At 42.5% G+C, this 19,730-nt stretch overlaps 2 protein-coding genes across 4 annotated transcripts in view; one reads left to right on the top strand and one right to left on the bottom strand.

Annotated features, from left to right (window-relative positions):
- The first annotated feature begins 877 nt into the window (after positions 1–877).
- Positions 878–19,558, top strand: LOC113948882 (protein phosphatase 1 regulatory subunit 3E-like). Of its 3 annotated transcripts, none has more exons than XR_003528266.1 (2): positions 878–4,295; positions 19,546–19,558. XR_003528266.1 is itself a non-coding variant. In XM_027646886.1 (1 exon), the coding sequence occupies exon 1, from the start codon at positions 1,213–1,215 to the stop codon at positions 2,596–2,598; it is 1,386 nt and encodes a 461-aa protein (XP_027502687.1). In that variant the 5' UTR covers positions 878–1,212; the 3' UTR covers positions 2,599–8,905. The 3 variants fall into 3 exon arrangements, 1 of the variants encoding a protein (XP_027502687.1); XR_003528265.1 differs by having other exon boundaries at positions 878–4,981; XM_027646886.1 differs by lacking the exon at positions 19,546–19,558 and having other exon boundaries at positions 878–8,905.
- Positions 14,209–19,730, bottom strand: part of PKD1L2 (polycystin 1 like 2) — a 46,643-nt gene continuing 41,121 nt past the window's right edge. The window contains exons 45-48 of the mRNA XM_027646955.1: positions 17,744–17,823; positions 16,559–16,622; positions 14,893–15,024; positions 14,209–14,306 (exon numbers count right to left, since the gene is read on the bottom strand). Coding sequence (XP_027502756.1) covers positions 14,209–14,306; positions 14,893–15,024; positions 16,559–16,622; positions 17,744–17,823 — 374 coding nt within the window. The remainder of the gene's footprint in view (positions 14,307–14,892; positions 15,025–16,558; positions 16,623–17,743; positions 17,824–19,730) is intronic.

Here is a 19,730-nt window from a genome sequence, read left to right as displayed (position 1 = left end):
ACAAACAAGTGGTAATTCCTTAGCAAATGGTATGACAGAGAGAAAATTACTCTGAAAGTGATTCAAAAGGATGTAACCTGAAAACCTGTTTGAACAATTATTTGGGTCGGTTCTTTTTCTTCCCCAAATTAGTGTGAGTAGATAAAACCATGATTTTCCTGAAATACTAATTTCTGTGAGGGATGGCATTAAAGGACAAATGAGACAATTTTAAGATCCTGAGCTAATGAATTCAGATGTAATTATTTATGTTATTCGTATTTGATTTTTCAAAACCTATGATCAGCCTGTGAATGTGAGACGATGGCACGACAAAGCTTAATGGTGTCAAATTTAACACTGATGAGCAGAATTTTTCATTCCCTGCTTATGAACCATCTGTCATTAAAAACATTTGGAACCCAGCAGCAATAATCTAGGATTTATTTTCATACTTATTAGTAAAGGAATTAAAGCTGATAGTTCTAATAAGAGGCAGCGAATAACTCTTCCCTGTGTTCTGGTGGCTTTTTAGCACTTGGTCCTTATCGGGTTTACTTGTCCCATTCTTAATCTCATCAGCCGCATTTCCACTGCCCAGACTGTCAAAGGAACACCAAGTGCTGCAGATAAAATGCTCGAGGTGTAAAAAGCTCCTGCTCAGAAGCTAAATCAGAATCACATGTCAACACAGTTCAGGCTCAGGCTCTGGCAGGACGGTTGGATCATTGTTTTTAATGCAATTTACTAATTAAAAACGAGTCCCAGATTACGGAAAGTCTGGAATGAAGCGGCTTACTAAAATGGTGGTTTAGCGCCTTGAACTGGCTACAGCAGAGTCTGCTCGTCATTAAACTGTAATTCAGCTGAACATTGCTCGGCAATTGCCAAACGCTTTTCCGACAAGAACCACCGGGGTTTCTGTGTCACAATCGTCCCCCCGTGTTTCGGCCGGGGCTGTTCGAGCGCCGGGGGCGATGAGCGGCAGGTGTATTTTATTCGGCAGATGTACAGTAAACGCATTACAGCAGATTAGCTGGATTTCTTCCTTTAAATGTACACTGCGAGATCCAAGTTGCCAGCCAGCTGTTTCTTATCGGCCCGTGTAATCTCCCCGAGCCCGGCTTTGCCTCTTTCTCCCGCAGCTATTTCTGTAGCGGGTCGGGCGAGCGAGAGCGCCGCTATGAATTTTAATGTTTCCACTGGGGAATCCCTCCCGCCTCCTCTTTTTGGATGAGATCCTCGAGGAAGGACCCAGAACACAGCGAGGAGGCGGAGGAGGAAGAGGAGGAGAGGGCCGGCGTAGCCGCGATACTGGGGGGAGCCGCGGGGTGTGATCAGGGGCCGTGGCGAGGCGGGCAGGGGTGGGAGCCATGGGCAGGGAAGGATGGCTCGGGGCGTGTGTCGCTGCCTGACCGCGGCACGGCAGCAGCGGCAGCAGCCGGAGCAGCGCGGCCCCGCCGCCGCCCCCGCACAGATGCACCCGCCGGCATCCCCCGGGGCCGGCCGCGACCTGCACAGCGCCGAGGCGATCCCGCCGGCTCCGGGCGACGGGCAGAGCCCGCGGACCGGGCGCTGAAGCCGCCTCGCCACCCGCACGAGAGGAGGAGCCGCGGGTGCCGCGCCAGCCGCCGGCCCCGCCGCCGCTCCCGCCGGCGCCCCATGGATAAGGCGGGCTCCCTGCACAGCTCGGTGCCCGCGCCGCCGCCCCGGCTCTACCTGCCGCGCAACTTCAGCTGCAGCGCCTGCCTCTATGGCAGCCTGGCCGAGCAGTGCAGGGCGGGCTGCAGCCCCGACGGCGACGCCGCGCCCACGCCCGTGGTGCGGGAGGCGGCGGGCGAGAAGCCGCCGCAGACGCGGGGCCGGGAGCCCACGCTGCCCGCCGTGCCCCCCAGCCCCACGCAGCGCCGCCGCGCCAAGTCGCTGCCCACGCCCGGCGACCGCAGCCTGCGCCCCGCGCTGCAGCACAGCCCGTCGCGCCGCAAGACCGTGCGGTTCGCCGACTCCCTGGGGCTGGAGCTCACCTCCGTGCACCTCTTCTGCGAGGCCGACCTGCCGCGGGTGCCGCTGCCCGCGCCGCCCACGCCGCGCCCCGCAGACCTGCTCAAGACCAGGAAGCCGCCGGCCCTGGGCGACCTGGAGCCGGTGCTGTTCGGGCCGCCGCCGCCGCTGCTGGAGCCGCTGTTCCCGCCGCAGCCCGGAGCCAGCCCGGGCTTCGTGGAGCGGGTGCGGCAGCACAAGGTGAGGCTGGAGTGGGTGCGGGCAGAGCCCGCGGGGCTGCGCGGAGCCGTGCGCGTCCTCAACCTCGCCTACGAGAAGGTGGTGTCGGTGCGGTACACGCTCAATGGCTGGGCCAGCTGCGCGGAGGCTCCCGCCGCGTACCAGCCGCCCGGGCCGCCCGACGGCATCACCGACCGCTTCGCCTTCCTGCTGCCCCTGGGCGCTGCCGCCGCCGCCGAGGCCACGCTCGAGTTCGCCGTCCGGTACCGCGTGGCCGGGGCCGAGTACTGGGACAACAACGAGGGCAAGAACTACCGGCTGCGGGCCCGGCAGCGCCTCCCGCCCGGCACCGGCCTCCCGCAGGACCCCGACAGCTCTGCCTGGATCCACTTCATCTGAGCCGGGGGCCCGGGCGGATTCCCCCGCCCGGAGGCTGCCCCGCCGCCTCCCCGAGAGCCGCCGGGAGGGCTTTTCCCGAGTCCTGTTCCCAGCGGGGTGATTTGGCTTTCCGGGGTCGCTGGCGATGCCGGGGGACCCTCGCTCGCCTCACGGGGGGTCGGGCGCGGGTTCCCCTCAGTTCGCCGGGCGCTGTGGCGGCCACCAAAGCAGCGTCTGCCGGGGGGGGCTCGGGGGATGGGCGGGATTGACCGGCCGGGACCGGGATCCATGGATGCACATGCTTCCAGGTGCCGGAGGGGCTGCTGTCGCCTCAGCAGGTGACACGGAGGGCAGGGTCACAGGGCATCCCTCCAGCCGTCCCATTTGCCTAATCCTGCTCAAGCAAAGCCCGGCTCGGCGAGGGGCTGGATCCGCGCTCACCCTCTCGTGTGAGTTTGGGGTTAAGGGCCTCATAGTGGAGGACTGAGGGACAGATTAGTTTGCAACCCAAAAGGACAAGAGCAGGGATGCCCCAAGGTGTAGCTGTGTTTCATCATGCTGTAAAAATGTTTGGTTTAAAGCAAAGATTTATTTTTTTTTTCAATTTTGAACCCTATTTCGTGTGTTTAAACATACTTAGAAAGCAAAAAAAAAAGAGTCACAGCCTAATTGAAATGCAATTCACGGAGAGATTTTAAAAAGAAAGTGTTTTGGCTTAGGATCGTGTGGTATGTTGGTGGAAGGGGTTGGCAGGGTCTGGTGTTTGTTTCTGTAGGATTGGGCCCGTAAGGCTGCTTGTGTTCAGGTCAGCAGGAAAGTCATGGGATTGCACTGAGGGAACTAGAGACAGCAAGAGTTAAATCCATAATTCTGGTCTGCATCACAAGCAACACTTTCATTTTTATTCCTGTTGACAGTTTAACTTAATTTCTTAAGGTGTGTCAGGGCAGGAACCTCCTTTCTGAAAAATTAAGTGCTCCAAATTTTTCCTAATAATTTCAGTAAGCAACAGATTTCACAAATCTGGCAAAGTTTAGTCAGACAAATTGAAGAAAGTTGCACCTTGCCGTATGAAAATACATCAATAGAAATCATGGAGTATGCTGACTTCTGCCTTCAAAGGTATGTTTTAAATATGTTTTTAAATTCTATTAGCAGTAAACATAGCATTTTCCTTTTAAAACTCAGATTTTCAGGAGTTCAGCTGAGTACAGGTTGTGCTGGTGCCAAATCTGGGTGCTCATTTTCCAGGACCGAGGGGGGTGTGTGTTTGCAGGAGAGGGACCTCTGCAAATACAACTTCTGAGAGTGGCAAAACCAATGTCAGCGTGATCTGCTGGTTATGAAGGGCTGTAAGGTCAGGCCTTTGAGGTTTTGGACCTTCTGTACATTGTTAATGAATGAAATGTGATTTTTATCTTCATTTTTATGTTCCTTGAAAGAGTTAAGTGTCCCAAGCAGCTTGAGTAATGTCTGGAGTAATGAGTTCTCACAGAACCTTTTGACTTCGGTGGGAATTGAGAGTACTTTTGTCTCCTGAGGGTTGGGTTCAGTCAGAATAATTAAACTTCGAAATTCTGGGGGAAAAAGAGGTCTGGAAAGTTGATGGGAAAAGAGTATTTAATTTAATTTCTCTGGATCACTGTATCTGATTTAATGGAAGTAATAACAGGACTGCTTTCTGTAGTACTGGTAACTTGGTTTTAATTTCCCAGGCAGTTTTCTAATCCTTGTGTTTTTAATAAAACAGAATATAAGAGAAATGTACTGTCAGCATCTCCTGAGGATTTCCACATTTTAGAATATTAAGGTCCCCATCTTGTAATACAGTAATCCTATAAGTTGCTAGAACATGGATATAAAGCTAGAATTGCACAAGTAGGGTCTTAAAATGCTCATGATTAAAGCATATGAAGTGGTGTATTTGATTAAAAAAAGCCCAAGTGTCTTTTAGTTGAAATTATATTTTTTCATAAGAGCCTTAATACTGGAGAGAAGGAAAAGGACTTGTCTCCATTTGAAAGCACTTTGAAATCTGTAGAAATACAGCAAGACATCTTTTATTTATGTGTTAGAGCTTTCCAAAGCACTTTTTGCTTGGCCTTTTTCACCCAAAGAGTGAACCAATAGCTGGATGGTTGGAAAGACTAAAATGCTTGGAGAAAAAAGTAGTTTCTGTGCATTTTAGGTCAACTGATGCTGCAAGTTTGCTCATGAAGTTCTAACAAGATTCCTGTTTACTGTTTCAATGGCTTTAGAAACACAAACAGGGCTAAAACCATTTTTAACAGTGAATAATTCCAGAACTCCAGTTTATTATTTTCCAGTGAGTGGCAGTTTTCATTGTCATTTGATTTATGCAGCATCTATCTATCTCTAAAAATTCTCTAAAGGTCTCTAAAAAGTTTTTAAAATCTCCTTCTAACACCTGTGGCTTAAACTCTTTCAACTTGGGATACCCAAGTGGATTACATGCACCAAGTACACTGGGAGGTTGTTGTGCTACCCTTTATTTTTTATCACGATTTAGGTGAAATTACTGTTGCTCCTGGTTGAAATTTTGCAGTCAGAATTGGGCTGTGGCTTTACAATACTGTTCAAAGGTCACTGTTCTTTTATTTATGGCTGCCTTTGCCACAGACAGATCTGAATATTAAAACTTCTGGGGCTGTGGAACACCAGAAGAATGTCCTGTGAAACAGTTCTCCTGAGCTTTCAAGCAGTTCAGCCTGACCTAAACGTGAATTTTGTGAGTAATTTCAGGGGCTTGGACTTGATCCCAGATTATGGATAACATACATGGAAGTCCAGTAACAGACATGCCCCTTCTAGAAGCATTTAGGAACAGCTCCTTTTCCAAGCTGGAAAGGTGAGGCTGCACCAGCAGCTTTGACTGGAGGATGCTCTTGATGAGCTCTGTGGAAGAAGATTGAGGTGTTTTAATAGAAATTATCAGTGGTATATGCCAAAGTTGCACCTCTTCAATTACACATTTGCTGTTCTATCACATGAATTTATTTCCAAGCAAGACCCACTCAGATTTCCAACCACATGTTTTGGTTGCCCTGGCCATGAGTGTTTTGTCCCTTGGCAACATTCCTGTAGCTTCCAGTCCCTTAGATTTCAACCTGATGCCATCTATGTGTGGCTTGCTGGAAGCATGGTGATAAATGGAGATGAAATGAAAATATCAAATGGTATTTATATAATATTTACATAAACTTTGAGGAGAAAAAACCACATTTTTAACCATTTTTAAGTTGGCAGGACACCCATCCTTTTAATGGGAGGACGAGCAAAACTGCTTTTTAAAATCATATTTCTGAAGAACGTTGTTCAGCAGAAAGAACTTTCACAAGCAAAGTAAAATATTTGAAGATTTTTCAAGCCAACCTTCTGCTGGAAACATGTCACCTCTTTGTATTTTTATTTGCATGGATGGAGCTCATGGCACCTCCCTTTCCAAGTGATTGCAGAGTGGTTTAGGCAAGGCCATGATCCTTGGGTCCTGTGCTTCACTCTGAAGTGAATTATTCACTGCTTATATTTCTGCAGATGTAAAAGTGTGTCTGACATTTCTGGTGCAAAGCTGTAGCTTTATGGGACGTGCCATGTTATTGTATGTGCACTATAATGTTAATTTATACAGCCAGTCAAGTTGTACTGTATGTCTGACAGGGATGTTTGCTGCTTCCCACTTGAACTGGCAGGTTTTTGCATGTGATTCCATGCCTTTCATGGCACTATTTTGGAAATTTACCCTAATTATTAGAGAGCCTAAAAGGACTCAGAACTACTGACTGTAAATGGAATTTCAGCTAGCTAAGCATATTATTTATGAGCATAAAACTGAAACTGTCCTACTTGTTTTCAATAAGTGCACACGATTTCAGGTAAATTAATTTTTTTTTTTAACCTTTTACCACTTGCTAGCAACTTTTTGCTGTGAATGTGTGTGCCTCAGAATATCAGAAAGCAACAGAATAAGTGCACACTCTGTTGTTTCAGCAGATGTGAGGGGAAAATGGATCACTTGAATGAACAGATGTCTGCTCATGCAGAAGCATCACCCCTTTACAGAGACATGAAATGTTTTTCCATAGAGCCAACAGGCAAGCAGCTGCTAATTTTAATAAAAAGTAGCCCTACAGAAATAGTCAGAATCTGATATTTAACATATTATTGAGTATATATTAAAATTTTTACGTGCCTTTCAGCATTTCCTAGGAAGAAATCTCCCGTGTTCCTTAGCTCTCCCACCAGAAGTCCAATAAAGACTTTGTCATTAAAATGAAATTTATACTAAAATATAATAATCTCTTCTAATTCCTGACACATTCTCAGCTGTGCCAGACATCCTGAATCTGTAGCAGCAGGAAGAATTTGATTATGTTTTCCCATATTACAACGAAAGAAATGTCAGTCAGAAATATGTCTTCCTGATACACCTCTACAATTGTGTAGTTAATTTAAAAAAAAAAATCTGTGACTATAGTTGATATAACAAGATATATTTATTGTATATATTCACCTCTTGCACAGATATTCTAAATATATATTCTGTCTGAAACCAGAAGTTCTAGTTTTTTATGAAATCTGTTTGTGGAGACGTGGTCTCTTCAGCTCTTACTGTTATTTATCTGATGCTGCATAATGAGTATCATTAAAACTTTGGGATGGATTTTATCTGTCTGCAGACGTCATATCATGACATTAAAGTGCTCACTGCAGGGAGGAGCTGAAGAAAATTACTTTTACCTTCCAGTTCCACTGCATGGCTTTTTGGGAAATCCTCAGTGCACGTGTTTGGAGAGGATGGAAGGATTATTGAATGACTGAAACTCTTTTTTGAGCACTGAAATGAAGGTTTCTCCATCATAAATAGTTTAAGGCAAGAAGTAAATGTAGTCAATGTTGTTGTAAAATGAATCCCTCAGCCTTATGTGGAGCTGGTCAGTGTTTTGTTTGGAAGGGAAGGTGAACATGAAACATGTTCAGGGAAACACACCTGTTTCAAAGGAAGGTTTTTCTCAGGTTCAGCTTATTAGAGAGAATTGCCCCAAAATAAATAAGATTACATCCCTGTACGGACTTGAATGTAGGTCTTCCATGATCAGAGTGGATGCTGAGCTATAAAACCATTGGCTATTGCTTGGATTCTTTCTTTATCCAACCTATAAATATGACTTTTTACTTTACAGAGAGGAGTTTTGACCCTGAGTTTCCCCATCTCACGGGAATATCCTCTTCATTCAGCTCTACCATTGAGAGAGGTCTGATTTTAATTTTATGCCACATGAGAAGATTATTTTCCATTATATTTTTGGAGGGGAAGGCAGGAAAACTGTTTTCCTTGAGGTTTTAGTTTTATAACATGAAACAGTAGCATGCAGCCTGAAAATTGCTTGAAATAACATATGCACTAGTGATTCCAAAGAATATAGCTAAGAGAAATGTCCAGTGTGAGATGTGCTTTTTTAAAAACATATGTGCTTTGGTCTAGTAAGGCAGGGAGAAAGTCCTAGTCTCCAGTGCAAGTGTATTAATGCCAGGGATTTCTTTCTATGCAATTCTATGGTGCACCTGGGTTTTTTTAGGGGTTAACTTGACTGGTGTAGTTGATGTTATCAGTGTGTCGTGTATAGAATATTCTGTTAAAAGTGACATTAAGGAAATTGTGTGTCTTAAATGGTGTTATAACTTTAGGCTCTTTTTTTTTTTTTTTGTCCGATCTGACTTCACTAAATCATAATAATGCTCCTCTTTAAAAGTACCAAGACAATATTTCATCAAACTGCATAACCAAGGCTCACACATTACACTTTAAACCACCTTCTAGGACAAAATGCTGTGTTATTGTTGTGAGTTTTAAACATTTTTTTGTATTTCTCTATCTTAAAAAAGCCAAATTGTATTATCCTTTTAAACTCAAGGAGCTAATGTGTACGTTTTTAAAGCTGATCAAAAGCAGTAAAACTGAACTTGGTTGGGATTACTCATAAATCCAGTTTCTAAACTGTGGCACAACCTGTCCTGACTCCAGGGAGGTGCACCCAGATGTGAAGTTCAGGTATTTTAAGGTTGATCCAAGCTGAGCTCTGCCTGGCTGCAAAACCTGCCAACATCTGGACATGAATCCATGTTGTAACCCAGGAAAATTCTGCTGTGACAGAGAATTAGAGTTCTTGGAATGGTTTGAACAAACCTAACTCCTCCCTTGTAGTGTCACACCAACGATTTCTCTCTGTAATGGAGATTCTGTCCTGTTGAGGGGAGTGTTCTTTGACATGCAAGTTTTTAATGCTGTTTCTTTGATTTAACTTTGTTTTTTTAAAAAAAAAAATGTTACTTGACTGGTAAATTACTTTTGGTTGTAGTGTCTTCTGCGATGTTTTTATCTCACCAAACAATGTTTGTTTCTAATGTTTGTAAAAAAAAAAAAAATGTAATATCACCAGAAGTCAAAAATCAATGTTTTCTAATAATGCCTTGTAACTTACCCAGCCTTACAGTATTTCAGACAATTTTCCACCAAAACCGCATCTAGTCACTGGTTGTCACAATTATGAAAAATATATATATATTTATAAACCTGTAGCTTCTAGCTGCCATTAAAGATTAATGATACAAATCACAAGCATGTGGTGAATACAAACCTCTTTTTTTTTTTTTTTTTTTTTTTTGGAGCTGAAAAACCATGATTTTTTTTTTGTTGGGGATCTGAAACAATTGTGTTCCAATGCATCTGCTGTGCTTGTGTGAAGACATGTTGGGATGTACCTGCACATCTGAAGCAGATATCTGATATTTGGGGCCAGGTTTTCTGCCAACCTGTCTTAGGAGGGTTCTCAGCGGAAGCTGCACTTCGAGTTCTGTTGTTAACTGGTCTTGTAGGAATATTTTCATGTTTGAAGGAGACAGGGTGGGATTATCAGTGGGTGTAAATGTAATGTGGCTGCTTTTCTTTAACCAGTACTTTTAAAGCCTTTTTTATAATATGGGTAAAAGCCACATGGCCACGAGGAGAAAAAAATGTTTTGTGTTTATTCTCATGTAATTTGTACAACTTATTTTTCTATCCTCTTTCAGAAACATCTGCTCGGCTGTCTCATTAATAATATTTTTTTTTTGCATGTGTTTCTTTGGAAGGGCAAACTAATTAAAATTAGCCCTAGATTTCTTTTTTTCCTTTTTAATTTTTTCCTTCCCCAGAGGGAATGCGTTCTGAGTTAACATCTACCTTATCTTTCCGTTCAAGGAAAAATGAACTCTTAGCCCACATAAATGACAGAATCTAGAATTGTTTTCTGAAGGTGCCATAATATAAATATTAGATTGTAATAGTTAGAATAATAGAGGGTAATTTCCCTTTTGTTTGGTGAGGCAGATGCTTTGAATTTAAAACTGCTTTTATGCTTGAGCGACCTTGAAGTAATGAGATTACAGTTCAGAGTGAAATTGTAATGAAGTCATGGTGGTCTAAAAAAAAACAAGAAAAGGAATAGTTTCACATTGTTCTTTAGTCTTGGATTAATTTTCATTTTTTTCACTCTTGAATGGGACAAAATATGACTATGGTAATTCATCTGATGATTAATCAGAATTCTGTAATGTAATGTGCAGTATTCAGACAGTTTTACTGTCGATAACAAACTCCATTTCCTAATGTCCCTCTCTGGCTGTTTCTTGGAGTCCACCAACAGTTTTTGGTGTGACCAATGAGTTGAACTGGCTCAGGGGATGTGTGGAATGCCAGGGCTCTCTTCAATGAGGGCTTGGCACCAACAGAGGCAGCAAGAGTGAGGAGGATCAGGGACAGAGGGCAAGGCCAGAGAGGAGGAACAGGGAGCAAGGGCCTGGTCTTTCAGCCTCAGGGAGCTGGGAGATCAGCTCAGATTCTCCTGCAACCTCATCCCAGGAGCTTGGGCTGTTGTCATGACTGAGAGCTGCGGTCCCAACCCCTCCCTGACCTCTGGATGAATGTCTCTTCTTCTTTGGAACACTTCATGTATCCAGGGGCAGATAGGGAGGAGAAATAGGGACTGGCTGTGCTGCTTCCAAAGCGTGTCCCTCTGCAAGATTCCCCAGCAGAAATACTACTGCAGGTCAGATAGAAGCAGAAATATATCAAAACACCACGTTGTCCTTCAGTTACTCTTTAAACCTATGGAAGGTGAGGGGAGTTGACAACAAAACATTCCTATCAAAGCTTTGAACAGCTGAATTCTCTTTTATATTTAACACATTTACCAGGGCAAGCTGGTGCAAGAAATGCCCCTTGGCCTAATAGAAAGCTGCAGAACTGTTTCAGTGGTAGATGGGGGTGATGAATTGCAGGAAAAAAATGATGTGCAATGGTGATATTATCACCAGTTTTATCACTGGCTTTGCCTTAGCAGTTGTGGCACAAGGGAGGGCTTCTCAGAACAGCCAGGAGTTGCCAAGAACACTTATTTCTGTTGTTTTCTCTTGATCCAGACCCGTGTAGTGAAGAAGGGAGGTGAGTGATGGCTGCACAAAAGAAGTACTCTTGGGTCTAAGAAGTGCAGACTCATCCTCCTGCCTTGTGGATTGACCTTCATGGTCAGAGAAAGGTGTAAGTGCTGCACTTCCACTAAAATGCATCTCGAAGCAAAATACATTCAAGAGCATAAATAATTGAATGCTATAACCAAATGACAAATAAAACAGCCTAATAGCAAAGGATGTAGGGTGCTTGTACTGCATTAAAATAGATCAGGTCTGAAGTGACTGAATTATGCTTTGTCAGGGAGAGAGAAACATCAATATTGTGAGGCAAACTCTGACCCATCCAGATACCACAGACTCAGTTCTCTGCCAAGGACTGTTCTTAGACTGTGCCTGAAGTAGTGTGGGCAAAGTGGAGAAAATTACATTAAGGACACTCCTAAGCTCCTCTCCAAATTTGTCTGTGCCATCTGCAGCATATCTTGCTGGTAATTCATGCTGATGGATATTGCTCGAGAGTCTTGTACTCTCGTCTCACATCCATGAGGTCCCATTCCCCGGGAATAACTTGCCAAAGGATGTTGTTTTCCATTAGTTCAGCCACATGATGATGGGGGGAATAAAACGAGGCTTAAGTTAATTCCTTTGTTACATGTCGTGCTGTGAGAAGTGCGTTTTAAACGTTTTCAGCGAAGCAAGATGTGCTTAATATTTTTCCTGACCTTGCAGTTGCCTCACGGGCAAGTGAGTGACCTCGAGGCTGAGGTGTCACTGCTGAGGTGTCACTGTGACCTGGGGACCAGGCTGGGCGTTCCTCGCCCCGTCTGTAAAGATTTGAGTGCCACCGTGTGGTGAATTCAGGAGGCGATTTCCATTTTTAATTGCGGTTATTTGGATCAGCACAGGTCACCGTTCATGACCTGAAGCATTCCACCCACGGGTGACATCCTGGTATTTATTGATTTTGCGATATTCCTGGGGTTTCTTTCTCTTCTCCAAAATATCTTGTGCAGGGGGGTGCAACTTCTGTGTGATCTCCCCACATCCCAGCTTTAAGCAAAAGAACATCCATTCTCCAGCTGTACACCATGAAAGGTTGAATTTCAGATTTTTTTTTTCAGACAGTTGTCATTTACCCACACTCATGTACTTAAACTGCTAATACAGTTTAAATGGGCGAAGTTTAAGGAAGAGACCAGATTTGCCAGTTTTTACTGTTCTCCAGGTCCCTTAGGGCATTACAGAAATTACTATTTTACTGATCAAAATGAAAGAATACAAACGTTTTTTAAGGGAAAATGGTATAAAAATGCATTACAATGCTCTGGAGTAACCTTTAAAGGGAGATTCACAAGGGTCATGTATTACATGGCAATAAATGATGGGCCTGTTGCTCTCTAAAGCTGGGGGAAAAAAGTGGAGGAAACAGTATCAAATAGGAATATTTTCCTGTATTCCTACCTCCATTTGCCTGAACTTGCTGTGTTGGACACAAACTTTCCCTTCCAAAGAGCATGGAGGGGATGAGGGGGGTGGGTGGAAGATCCCAACTGACGCAGGGAGTCTGTAAGAGGCCAGGATCAAGCTCCCAGCTCTCTGGGCCCTGGATGTTGTCACAATAAATACTGCATGGCAGCGTGAATAATGGATAAGTACTGAGGGTTTTTAAAACATTTACACCGGGTTTACAAGAGCCTTTTGTTTAATCAACCACTGCCAAGTCAGAATTCCTATGGACCAGTCAAAACCCCTCTTGCCCCTTAGTCACTGTGCACTTTAACTCCTGTGGTGATGATGGAACTGTATTGAAGACACAGTTGATTCTCTCTTGGCAGGGCTTTGATCTGTGACTTGTGTAGGGAAAATCTTCTCCTAAGATTTAAAGCAAAAAAAACCAACCAAACCAATTATTTTGACATCCCTTCAGATCATAAAAGAAACTCTCTTTTTACACATTAGAGAAGTTTCTGTATGACCAGCAGTGCATTTCTGCCTTTTAGAAGGGCTGTGATTCACAACCTTTTCGAAGAAGGAACTTTCAAAGGAATATGGATTTTGCCTGATACAAATTAAGCATTCCCCTGCTTCCTCTTAGATCAACTTAGTTTCGTGCTTAGCTGCTAACAACCATTTTAAAATTGTGGAAAGAAGTTTTACACCAAAACTCTGTGGTATTATTGTGTTTTCCTGAAGTGCAGGTGTGTGCAACTCAACCTCACCCTCAGATGTCACATCAGCTTTGAGTGCACAGTTGTGGGGTTGTGAAATATTCAGTTTAATGGCATCAGCTGCTTTGGTTTACTGGTTTGCAAAGGGAGTTTTGGTTTCAGTTGCCTACTTGCTACAGACACACGTGGATAGATGACGTGTCAAACTATTGCTGATCACACAATTTACACAAGTCTCTGCTCTTCTGAAGTCACCACAAGATGTAGAATCAGTTCCTTAATTATTTGTGTCTTATGTAGTGTTCACTGGGCAAAAACACAGCCTAAATAATCCACCCTAGAACCTTGAAAAACTATCATTGCATGAGCTTTGCATACTAAGAAAGCACAGAAATGGGAAGACAAGGCCCAGACCTGCTGCCTCCCAGGCATAATTAACTACATAACAGTTGATTATGTAGTAAAACAAGAAGTGAAAATAGAGGATTAACAGATTCTGTAAAGAAGTAAAAATCACACAGAGAGGTAGCTGATATGGCTTCTCCTTTTTTTTGGCATCATCTTTGCAACTCTAAGTAGGAAGAATATGAGGAGATGAGGGAGACACTGCTTTTCCACATCTTGGGAACAATAAAAAGGTATTTCAGGGAAAGCTGTAGTCCAGGTTACAAGAAGAGTCATGTTCCTGCCACAAAATTACCATATTAAGGCTGTTGTTACTAAATTTGATGTCAAATAAATCTCAGGAAGTGTATATTTTAGCCAATTTTGTTTCCCCAGAACATTCTGAAGTCACATGAATCACACAACAGAATAAAACCCCCTCTCAAGTACACAGATGTGGAACAGCTTTATCACTGCAATTATTTATGGTCTTGTGTATGTGATCATAAGTGGTATTTTTCAGGTTGCCAAGTCTGGATATTCTGTATTTCCTCAAGTGATGACAAACTACACTGAAATATTTTATATGAATTTATTTCATTATTCCAGCTCAGTCCTCAATGGATTTTATGTATTTCTCATAGGCATCTTCAGTCATCAGTTCATCAAGTTCAGCAGGGTTTGCCACAGTCATCTTGATAAGCCAACCTGTGGTTAGGAAATTAAAAAGAAAGAGTTGCTAATATCCTACAAGGAAGATTCATTCATGTTCCTGCCTTAGGAAAGCACTCCCAGCAGCACATCAGCACTGGATCACCAGAGAATCAACTGGATTTTTGTGCAGGCAAAATAACATTTCAGTATTTTAAAAAAAAATCAACAGCCAACCAACCTGCCATAAGAAATGGCCTTTTGAGTCAGATCAATTGTCTAATTTAGTGCTGGCTCTGACAGTGGCATTAAGGGGACACTGTCTGGGAAGAATAGAGGAGCCTGACCCCTCAGGATCATGAGCTGGTACAAGATCCAAGAAACAGAAATGCAGTCAAGGGAAATACATTTAAATTCAACCACAGTCTGTGTCTGAAAAGAACCCACTGTAAAACCCTTGTCAGAGACAAGGCTGTGATAATGCTCTCATGTTAAATTTCACTGGGCTTGAACTATATTCAATTCAATATATTCCATTTAAGTCTCCACACCATTAAACTGGAAGAACAGGAATTGCAGAGCCATTTGTGACAGCAATAATCTCAGAGGTATTCCTTATTGGAAGATAAAAATGACATCTTACCATCTTGATAACAAGATTTATTGACAAGCCCTGGATTATCTGCAAGGGCACTGTTAGTCTCAGTTACTTCTCCTGTGAGAGGAGAGTAGAGTTCACTAGCAGCTTTCACACTTTCCAAAGCCCCAAACTCATCTGAAACAGAGAATAGGATTGAATGTTTTTAAGAGGAAAACACTGAGCACTTCAGTTCTTTTAGTCAGATGTTCTGATGATGATCTAACCAGTGAAATGTCTTGATCTTGAGCAAGAAAATCTGTCAAATAATCTGTCACCCACTTTATGACAACGATCAGCAGTATTAAATTTGATGTTTATGCCCCTGAATTATTCTGGGGAATGTGCCCAGCACTGGCTGCTACAGAAGGGACAGAAATCCCTACATTTGGTGAATCCTTTGGCTAAAGCCCCACAGCACGTGAGAGGATATCAGGTTAGAAGGAACAACATCCAGCCCTTGCTGCACGAGACCTAAACCTGCCCTTTATCTACAATTTAAACCTTTCTATACACAACTTGGTTACAAAATAAACACAGCCACAGTTTCAGGAATCCCACTTTTCCTTCAGAAAGGCTATCAAGTGTTGTACCTGCACTCACTGGAACACACACAGTAGTATTGAGAAGCCCCACGCTGGGAGCACCCAGCAGCTCTTCCCTTTCTCCTGTTCTGTGGGAAAGGGTGCCTGGAGCAATGTCAGCCCAGAGCAGCTCTAAGCCAAACAAGACAGAGGCTGAAGGAGCTGTCAGAAGAGTAGATAGGCATCAGCACAAGGGGGCTGAGAACAGCTTGTTCTGGGAAAGCTTGGAATTAGACTAAGGCCAGAACGAGGAGAAAAGAGGAGAACTTCAAAGGAAACGGAATTCCTTCAGATAAAGCAAAACTACAAGTTGGTTAATTAAAATCCTAAACAGAAGGACTTTTTGTCTAAGGGTCACCATTCAATGTGATGCAATGGATTTGGCCAAAACAGTCTGATACAACCTCTTCCACAGGAAGGATGGCAGAAGAAAGGCCTCCTACTTTACCTCATAATCTACATTCCTTTTTTGCACTCCTGACAATCCTTCCTTCATATCCTAGTGAGGCAGCTCCCTGTGTGACACAGGAAAAGGCTTTTCCTTTCTACCTGTTAATGCTCCCTCTTCTTTAACATGCAAAATTACAGAACTGAATGGTGAAGAATGTAACAATTTGTACATTGCTAAGGAGCAAAACCCTGTGATTACATCTGATACCCCAAAATTACTGAGTCTGGATATTTGTGGAAAAATTAGGGTTTGATATCAATTAAACGTTTCACATCGTGCAACTCACAAATGTGTTAACTGGAGAAGTACAAATAAACACTTGCAAGTCCAAATTAAAGCATAAATATCTTAAAAACAGATTACACACAAAATTATTAAAAGAAATATTTCAAATATTTTATTTTTTAATAAATTTCTTCACAGTTCAAGCAGCAGGTATTTTCTGCTACCAAGCACTGTCTGACAGAATTTGAAATTAAAGCAGCCTCTTGTAGAAATACTGGAATTTATTTTGCATCCAGAAGCTTTATAATGGTATTAATGACCATAAATATTAATTCATAAAATTCATCTTTGCAAAGTAAGGGTGGGATGAGTTAGAATAATTACTTCATTAGCAACTAGAGCTGAAACTCACCGTGTTTACTCAATTTTGTCCCAATTTCTGGAAGACTACAGTAAACAACGTCTCCTAATGCTTCCTTAAAAGAAAACAAAAGCATACCTTAAGGAAAGTATACACAGCAGAGAGCTGATACAGTAACTCTGGAATGTGTGAATAAGCACTCTCTAGATTTAGTTCTCATCTTTAAGCATTACATGTTTTTCACTTCTTCTTTTTAAACACTTAACATGAAAAAACTGGATTGTTTTATCGTGCCCCAAATGCCAAATTACTGCTTCTCTATTACAGTGCTAATAACCCTCAGGCTCAGTTTCTATGCAGATTCCTTCTGGTAGAATGAGGAATAACATCTGCTCACCTTCTTAGCATCAGTTACAGTAACAACTGTTTCAAAGGACAAAGTTCCCAGTGTTTTGAGGGAATTATCTTTTTGTTACAAAGCACAGAGGATTTACTTCCAGTGCAATCTGAAAGAAGGTTCAATGATTCCTTCGCAGAGACAGGGACACCTGGAGAGCTGTTAGCACACAGTTTGCCATTAATGGCTTAATTGGGACACTTATCACCGTAAGAATTGGCTCAGGTACCCTATCTCACCAAAGAGCAGGGATCTCAAATGTTATCCACAGAGAACTGAGATCACAGGAAATGCTGCTTGTCCTAAGAAACATTAATTCCACCTCTTCACAGTTTGTCCCATTCATTTTTCTCACCCAGCGAATCTCTGTCCTGAATTTGCCTGTGGCCATTCCAAATCAATAACCTGCACCAGACCAAAACAAAAAATCCAAAGGAACTCCTGTGCTTGCATGAGAGGTATGTGCCATGTTGTGCATCGATTCACAACTGTTCTTTAGCCAGAGGGATTTCACCATGGGAAATCTGACCTAAAAAAGCACATGATGTCCCCTTCACACAGCCACCAACGGCTCAGGCCTAGAAGAACTGAAGGAATAAAGCTCCTCATCAAGTTCAGCTCTCCACAGGCTCAACCTGAAGCAATTAAGAACTTATCAGAATGCTAAGTAGCACAAAGATCAGCAACAATGTGACAGATCCAAGCCCAAAAATCGCGCTCGGTGTGTAACACACACAGTTAAAACAGTAAAGAAACCATAGGTGTCCAAAGAGCAAGGCCAGGAGCAGATATGGCCAAATAAATATTGCAGGCCTGGGGGAGGAGGGAGGGATCAATACCTGGGCAAAATCAGTGATTCCTACTGTTCCAATGCCATTATCCACAGATATCCATTCGTGCTTGTCTGTGAACTTGCGGGCTGAAAGGAAACAAACTTGACATTTCAGGAAGAAGTGAAGTGTTGCTGGGTTAAATACAGTAACACACCTGCAGGCTTAACCTGGGGGGCTTTCTACAACAGCTCTCTTCATTTTTCTTGGGAAATATCTTACACAGCACATACAATTTACAGAAGCCTCTTGTTCTGCCCAGTGTCTCCTGAGAGCGTTACCAGTTCCTGTGCGTTCATCTGGAGACTGAGACAGGACAGGAGCAAAAGGAGCAGCTCCACTTCCAACAAAAGTGTGAATCTGAAGCATATATGTGTATTTTACCCAGAGTTACACATTTCAACTATAGCACAGTGGCTTTTCAAACATATTCAGTGTTTCTTTCTGACAACCACTTCATTACAGCTGGGAAGGCCAATGTTAATGACTCAAGAAACACTGTCAGTCTTACAGCATCTCATTCAAAGCTGTCACAGATCTGTGTAAAATTAAGTCAAATTAATAAAGGACAAAATCAGTCAAATCATGCTGACAACTGTTACCTAAGAGAATTAGCTCTCTGTTTATACAGTGACTCTGAGGAGAACACTTTAGTTATTCTGTATCATTTTAAAATAAGCCCGTTTAAAACCTTGTTAAGTCATTTCACAGCAAGGTTACAACTCTCCATCCATTTTACATCTGCAAGATTCAAGACACCTTTATTAGAGGCAGTTGTTTCCATAAAGTCACATGGAGAGACTTCAAAAGAAGTAACTGAATCAGGCAACGTTTTTCTTGCTAACATTTTTACCAGGAACTTTTTTTACTCAGCACTTTCAGCTGCCTTTTCTGTTTTCTCACTTCCATATAGCTTCCCCATAAATACCTCCTTACTTATTTTTAATTTTAACTAATTTATTTTTAATTTTCACTTGCAGCACCCATCCAACCAGGCAAGGGATGTTGCAGAAGCTGGACAGCTTCTGAAACAGAGCTCCCTGTGTGATTAGTGCCAGGGTAGTGCAGCTGGGCTTTCCTTTTGAGCTCAAAATTCTCCTCTCAGGCTCTTCCCCTGGGCTGGACTCTTTACAGCACCCACCAGAGAAATTCCACTTATGCAAATCCCAATTACATTTTGGCAAATCCTTTTATATTTTCTAAACTTGCACATGAAGGAAAACAGAAGTTCTCACTGTAGACCTGCTAAAATGTTTCCACTCTAAGTCTGTTGAATTTTAAGCTGTTTCAATTGCAGGCATCCTCTTATTTGTTCAACAGAAGCAAATCTCAGATAAAATGGTTTGTCTTTGAATAGGGCCTAAATTTTATAGCCCTCAATACAGCAATACATATTTTACAAGTGGAGTACACAAAAAAAATGAGTAAAGTGTAAATATGAAATATTTGTCCATGAATTATCACCAAAAACCCCAGAGAATTTTAGATAGCATTATTTATACCTACAAAAACATCTCCTGACACACTCCAATGAACAGAATAAATCAAATGTCTTAAATCATTTTAGGTCAAGACATTGAACCCACAGGAATTCTATTGGAAATGAGTAATGAACCATAAGAATGGAGAATGACACACAATCTCAAACCCAAGCTGAACATTTGTGATGTTACAAATGTCACACAGAAACCAACAAATACATTTTTATTTTGGATAATAATATTATACAACATCTGTTTATAAAGCAAGGCTAATAAAAAACCAGAACACTTTCACATCAGTGGAATACAGTAGTAAAATGCTCTGAACAGTTGGAAGAGCACATAAGTTTCTTTCAGGATAAAAAAAAAAAAAGTGAGAAATTAGGAAATCTAAGCATGCACCAAAAAACACCATAGCTAAAGTAAAGGTCAAATTAAAAACAGTTAATAAGTAATCTCAAAATTTGAACTTTGATCTCATGTGATCAATCAACTCAGATGAATATGAATTGTCA

Source organism: Corapipo altera, unplaced genomic scaffold (assembly GCF_003945725.1).
Source record: "Corapipo altera isolate COAL_440 unplaced genomic scaffold, ASM394572v1 62, whole genome shotgun sequence".
NCBI classification, from domain to species: domain Eukaryota; kingdom Metazoa; phylum Chordata; class Aves; order Passeriformes; family Pipridae; genus Corapipo; species Corapipo altera.
The sequence above is the reverse complement of the archived record's forward strand: the minus strand, read 5'-3'. Positions and strand labels throughout refer to the sequence as shown.